A 7,663-nucleotide genomic window follows, 5' to 3' on the forward strand; every position below is an offset into this window, starting at 1 on the left:
ATTTTTATATATATAAATAAATATGCCGTTTTCAAAATAAATTTATGCAAACCGACACACCTGATGATGACCGTTTGAGTTATGGTCGAAACGTCGTGAGAATTTTTTATTGTTTTATATATATTTTGTTATTTTGTTGTTTCTCTTCAACGTGACTTTACCGAAAAAACTAAGAATATGTTGTTGATGTTGTTGTTGATGTTGTTGACAGTGGTGACGTATGAGGAGCTGGTGTCTCTACTGGATGTTGTTGTTGATGTTGATGATGTTGATGATGTTGATGATGATTATGTTGATGATGATTATGTTGATGTTGTTGTTGATGATGTTGTTGTTATTGATGTTGTTGATGTTGTTGTTATTGATGTTGTTGTTGATGTTGATGTTGTTGTTGTTGACAGTGGTGACGTATGAGGAGCTGGTGTCTCTACTGGATGTTGTTGATGTTGTTGATGTTGTTGTTGATGTTGTTGTTGATGTTGTTGATGTTGATGATGTTGTTGATGTTGTTGTTGATGTTGTTGTTGTTGATGTTGTTGTTGTTGTTGACAGTGGTGACGTATGAGGAGCTGGTGTCTCTACTGGATGTTGTTGATGTTGTTGATGTTGTTGTTGATGTTGTTGTTGTTGTTGACAGTGGTGACGTATGAGGAGCTGGTGTCTCTACTGGCTGCGGGCTCCATCCGGCTCTTTGACGTGCGGAGTCCAGAGGAGGTGGCAAAGGGGAAAATCTCCACATCGGCCATCAACATTCCTGGTAGCAGCGCACACACACTCACATACACACATATATACACTCTTATATACACTCTTATATATACAGTTATACACACTCTTATACACACACACACTCACATATATATACACTTATACACACACACACTCACATACACATATATACACTCTTATATATATACACTCTTATATATATACACTCTTATACACACACACACTCACATATATACACACACACACTCACATACACATATATATATATACACTCTTATACACACACACACTCACATATATATACACTCACACACTCACATATATATACACTTATACACACACACACTCACATACACATATATACACTCTTATATATATACACTCACATATATACACTTATACACACTCTTATACACACACACACTCACATATATATACACACACACTCACATATATATATACACACACTCACATATATACACACACACACTCACATACACATATATATACACTCTTATATATATATACACTCTTATATATACACTTATACACACTCTTATACATATACACTTATACACACACACTCACATACACATATTTATGCACTCTTATATATATATACACTCTTATATATACACTTATACACACTCTTATACACACACACACTCACATATATACACACACACACTCACATATATATACACACACACACTCAAATATATACACACTTATACACACTCTTATACACACACACACTCACATATATACACAAACACACTCACATATATATACACTCACACACTCACATATATATACACTTATACACACACACACTCACATACACATATATACACTCTTATATATATACACTCACATATATACACTTATACACACTCTTATACACACTCTTATACACCCACACTCACACATATATACACTCACACACTCACATATATATACACACTTATACACACTCTTATACACCCACACTCACATATATACACTCACACACTCACATATATACACATATATACACTCATATATATATACACTTATACACACACACACACTCACATACACATATATACACTCATATATATACACTCACATATATACACTTATACACACTCTTATACACACTCTTATACACCCACACTCACACATATATACACTCACACACTCACATATATATACACACTTATACACACTCTTATACACCCACACTCACATATATACACTCACACACTCACATATATACACACTTATACACACTCTTATACACACACACACTCACATATATACACAAACACACTCGCATATATATACACTCACACACTCACATATATACACACTTATACACACTCTTATACACACACACTCACATATATACACTCACACACTCACATATATGCACATATATACACTCATATATATATACACTTATACACACACACTCACATACACATATATACACTCTTATATATATACACTCACATATATACACTTATACACACTCTTATACACACTCTTATACACCCACACTCACACATATATACACTCACACACTCACATATATATACACACTTATACACACTCTTATACACCCACACTCGCATATATACACTCACACACTCACATATATACACATATATACACTCATATATATATACACTTATACACAACAACAACAACCGCCATTCGCCACTAAGTGGCGGTGACGTCACCACGACGCTTGTGCCAGGCTATGTGCACCCTGAGGCCACGTGAAGTGTCGAACGCCCGCTGGCAGGAGGTCACGTGGCAGACCCAGCAGGTGCCACGGGTCGACTGACTGAGATGACTGGCTGATGCACCACCTGTGCCCCCTACTGTGCCAACCTGCTGTGCTTTAGCCACCCGGCGCTCCGCTCGCTGTTGTGAGCGTCGCTCCTCCGCCCTCCGTTGTTGTTGGAGGGCGACTGCCTCCAACTGCCCAGTAGCGTCCTTCACGAGCCTCCTCCACAGAGGCCGATCTTGACACCGCTGGTACCAGTCATTGGCAAGTCCACTCAGCTCCACGTCCTCCTGTACCACGTCACTCCATCTCTTCTCTAGCCCGTGCCGCGCCCGTTTAGCCCCCTCGATCCGGCCGAACAAAAGCTGTTTCGGCATGCGGTGGCTGGGCATGCGGGCTACATGACCCAGCCAACGCAGCCTTGCCCACCGGAGGAGCTCACCGATGGGACCTTACCCAAATCTTTCAAGGATTTGTGAGCTCCTCACACAATCCAGTCTGGTTAAACCCAGGATGGGTCGTAGGCAGGCCAGCCTAAATGTTTCTAACCGGCGAAGATGTTCCATTAGCGGGGTCCACGTTTCGCAAGCGTAGAGAAGGGAGGGAATGACCGTGGCCGAGAAGACCTGAAGCTTAGTGCGGAGCGACAGACCAGGTAGCTTCCACACAGCGTTACACAACCGATGAAAAGATATTGCCGCTCGACTGATTCGGAGTGAGACCTCTGCTGTTAAACTGGAGCCAGTCATACATACACATACACTCACTCACATACACACGCACTCATTCACGTAAACACTCACTCACTTACACACTCACATACACACTCACTTACTCACATGCACACACACTCACATACACACTACACACTCGCACACACTCACTCACGTACACACTCACTCACATACACACTCACTCACATACACACTACACATACATACACACACTCACATACACACTCACTCACGTACACACTCACTCACTCACGTACACACTCGCTCACATACACACTCACTCACATACACACTCATTCACATACACACACTCACATACACACACACTCACATACACACTACACATACATACACACTCACTCACGTACACACTCACTCACATACACACACACTCACTCACATACACACTACACACTCACACACTCACTCACACACTCACTCACATACACACTCACATACACACACACTCACATACTCTCATTCACATACATACACACTCACTCACGTACACACTCACTCACATACACACACACTCACTCACATACACACTACACACTCACACACTCACTCACATACACACACACTCGCATACACACTACACACACATACACACTACACACACATACACACTACACATACATACACACTCACTCACGTACACACTCACTCACATACACACACACTCACTCACATACACACTACACACACATACACACACACTCACTCACATACACACGCACTCATTCACGTAAACACTCACGTACACACTCAAATACACACTCACTTACTCACATACACACACACTCACATAAACACTCACTCACATACACACTACACTCACATACTCTCATTCACATACACACTCACTCACTCACTCACACTCACTCACACACTCACATACACTACACACACACATACACTACACACACACTCACATACACACACACTCACATACACACTACACATACATACACACTCACTCACGTACACACTCACTCACATACACACACACTCACTCACACACACTACACACACACACTCACACACTCACATACACACTCACATACACACTCGCACACACACACACTCACATACACACTACACACACATACACACTACACATACATACACACTCACTCACGTACACACTCACATACACACACACTCACATACACACTACACATACACACTCACTCACATACACACTACACTCACATACACACACACTCACTCACATACACACTACACACACTTACACACACACTCACTCACATACACACGCACTCATTCACGTAAACACTCACATACACACTCACATACACACTCACTTACTCACATAAACACTCACTCACATACACACTACACTGACATACACACTCACATACACACACTCACATACACACTACACATACATACACACTCACTCACGTACACACTCACTCACGTACACACTCACATACACACACACTCACTCACACACACTACACACACACACTCACTCACATACACACGCACTCATTCACGTAAACACTCACGTACACACTCACATACACACTCACTTACTCACATACACACACACACTCACATAAACACTCACTCACATACACACACTCACTCACATACACACTACACTCACATACTCTCATTCACATACACACTCACTCACTCACACTCACTCACACACTCATATCAGTCTTTCTCACCGTGTCTCTCTCTGACCGTGTCTCTCTCTCACCGTGTCTCTCTCTCACCGTGTCTCTCTCTGTCTCTCTCTCCCCGTGTCTCTCTCTCACCGTGTCTTTCTCACCGTGTCTCTCTCTGACCGTGTCTCTCTCTCACCGTGTCTCTCTCTCACCGTGTCTCTCTCTGTCTCTCTCTCCCCGTGTCTCTCTCTCACCGTGTCTCTCTCACCGTGTCTCTCTCTCCCCGTGTCTCTCTCTCCCCGTGTCTCTCTCTCACTGTGTCTCTCTCTGTCTCTCTCTCCCCGTGTCTCTCTCTCCCCGTGTCTCTCTCTCACCGTGTCTCTCTCTCCCCGTGTCTCTCTCTCACCGTGTCTCTCTCTCACCGTGTCTCTCTCTGACCGTGTCTCTCTCACCGTGTCTCTCTCTCACCGTGTCTCTCTCTGTCTCTCTCTCCCCGTGTCTCTCTCTCACCGTGTCTCTCTCACCGTGTCTTTCTCACCGTGTCTCTCTCTCCCCGTGTCTCTCTCTCACTGTGTCTCTCTCTGTCTCTCTCTCCCCGTGTCTCTCTCTCCCCGTGTCTCTCTCTCCCCGTGTCTCTCTCTCCCCGTGTCTCTCTCTCCCCGTGTCTCTCTCTCCCCGTGTCTCTCTCTCACTGTGTCTCTCTCTGTCTCTCTCTCCCCGTGTCTCTCTCTCCCCGTGTCTCTCTCTCCCCGTGTCTCTCTCTCCCCGTGTCTCTCTCTCCCCGTGTCTCTCTCTCCCCGTGTCTCTCTCACCGTGTCTCTCTCTCCCCGTGTCTCTCTCTCACCGTGTCTCTCTCTCACCGTGTCTCTCTCACCGTGTCTCTCTCTCCCCGTGTCTCTCTCTCCCCGTGTCTCTCTCTCACTGTGTCTCTCTCTCTGTGTCTCTCTCCCCGTGTCTCTCTCTCACTGTGTCTCTCTCTCTGTCTCTCTCTCCCCGTGTCTCTCTCTCACTGTGTCTCTCTCTGTCTCTCTCTCACTGTGTCTCTCTCTGTCTCTCTCTCCCCGTGTCTCTCTCTCACCGTGTCTCTCTCTCACTGTGTCTCTCTCTCACCGTGTCTCTCTCTCACCGTGTCTCTCTCTCACCGTGTCTCTCTCTCACCGTGTCTCTCTCTCCCCGTGTCTCTCTCACCGTGTCTCTCTCACCGTCTCTCTCTCCCCGTGTCTCTCTCTCCCCGTGTCTCTCTCTCACCGTGTGTCTCTCTCCCCGTGTCTCTCTCTCACCGTGTCTCTCTCTCACCATGTCTCTCTCCCCGTGTCTCTCTCTCACCGTGTCTCTCTCTCCCCGTGTCTCTCTCTCCCCGTGTCTCTCTCTCACCGTGTCTCTCTCTCACCGTGTCTCTCTCTCCCCGTGTCTCTCTCACCGTGTCTCTCTCCCCGTGTCTCTCTCTCTCACCGTGTCTCTCTCTCCCCGTGTCTCTCTCACCGTGTCTCTCTCCCCGTGTCTCTCTCTCTCACCGTGTCTCTCTCTCACCGTGTCTCTCTCACGCCGTGTCTCTCTCTCCCCGTGTCTCTCTCTCACCGTGTCTCTCTCTCCCTGTGTCTCTCTCTCCCCGTGTCTCTCTCTGTCTCTCTCTGTCTCTCTCTCACCGTGTCTCTCACCGTGTCTCTCACCGTGTCTCTCACCGTGTCTCTGTCTCACCGTGTCTCTCTCTCACCGTGTCTCTCTCTCACCGTGTCTCTCTCTCACCGTGTCTCTCTCACCGTGTCTCTCTCACCGTGTCTCTCTCACCGTGTCTCTCTCTCACCGTGTCTCTCTCTCACCGTGTGTCTCTCTCCCCGTGTCTCTCTCTCACCGTGTCTCTCTCTCACCGTGTCTCTCTCTCTCTGTGTCTCTCTCACCGTCTCTCTCACCGTGTGTCTCTCTCCCCGTGTCTCTCTCTCTCTCTCTGTGTCTCTCTCACCGTGTCTCTCTCACCGTGTCTCTCTCCCCGTGTCTCTCTCTCTCTGTGTCTCTCTCCCCGTGTCTCTCTCACCGTGTCTCTCTCTCCCCGTGTCTCTCTCTCTCTCTGTCTCTCTCTCACCGTGTCTCTCTCCCCGTGTCTCTCTCTCTCACCGTGTCTCTCTCTCACCGTGTCTCTCTCACGCCGTGTCTCTCTCTCCCCGTGTCTCTCTCTCACCGTGTCTCTCTCTCCCTGTGTCTCTCTCTCCCCGTGTCTCTCTCTGTCTCTCTCTGTCTCTCTCTCACCGTGTCTCTCACCGTGTCTCTCACCGTGTCTCTCACCGTGTCTCTGTCTCACCGTGTCTCTCTCTCACCGTGTCTCTCTCTCACCGTGTCTCTCTCTCACCGTGTCTCTCTCACCGTGTCTCTCTCTCACCGTGTGTCTCTCTCCCCGTGTCTCTCTCTCACCGTGTCTCTCTCTCACCGTGTCTCTCTCTCTCTGTGTCTCTCTCACCGTCTCTCTCACCGTGTGTCTCTCTCCCCGTGTCTCTCTCTCTCTCTCTGTGTCTCTCTCACCGTGTCTCTCTCACCGTGTCTCTCTCCCCGTGTCTCTCTCTCTCTGTGTCTCTCTCCCCGTGTCTCTCTCACCGTGTCTCTCTCTCCCCGTGTCTCTCTCTCTCTCTGTCTCTCTCTCACCGTGTCTCTCTCACCGTGTCTCTCTCACCGTGTCTCTCTCACCGTGTCTCTCTCTCCCCGTGTCTCTCTCTCACCGTGTCTCTCTCACCGTGTCTCTCTCACCGTGTCTCTCTCTCCCCGTGTCTCTCTCTCCCCGTGTCTCTCTCTCA

The 7,663-nt window shown here is 47.1% G+C and overlaps 1 protein-coding gene across 4 annotated transcripts in view; it reads left to right on the forward strand.

Annotated features, from left to right (window-relative positions):
- The window catches only part of LOC116938331 (thiosulfate:glutathione sulfurtransferase-like), a 38,494-nt gene that overhangs the window by 21,913 nt on the left and 8,918 nt on the right, over positions 1–7,663 (forward strand). For all 4 annotated transcript variants that reach the window (XM_076064189.1, XM_076064188.1, XM_076064190.1 and 1 more), the window contains one exon: positions 638–757. In XM_076064189.1, coding sequence (XP_075920304.1) covers positions 638–757 — 120 coding nt within the window. The remainder of the gene's footprint in view (positions 1–637; positions 758–7,663) is intronic.

This window comes from Petromyzon marinus, unplaced genomic scaffold (genome assembly GCF_048934315.1).
Source record: "Petromyzon marinus isolate PM22_M1 ecotype Great Lakes invasive population unplaced genomic scaffold, UKy_Petmar_22M1.pri1.0 PM_Scaffold_36, whole genome shotgun sequence".
NCBI lineage: Eukaryota > Metazoa > Chordata > Hyperoartia > Petromyzontiformes > Petromyzontidae > Petromyzon > Petromyzon marinus.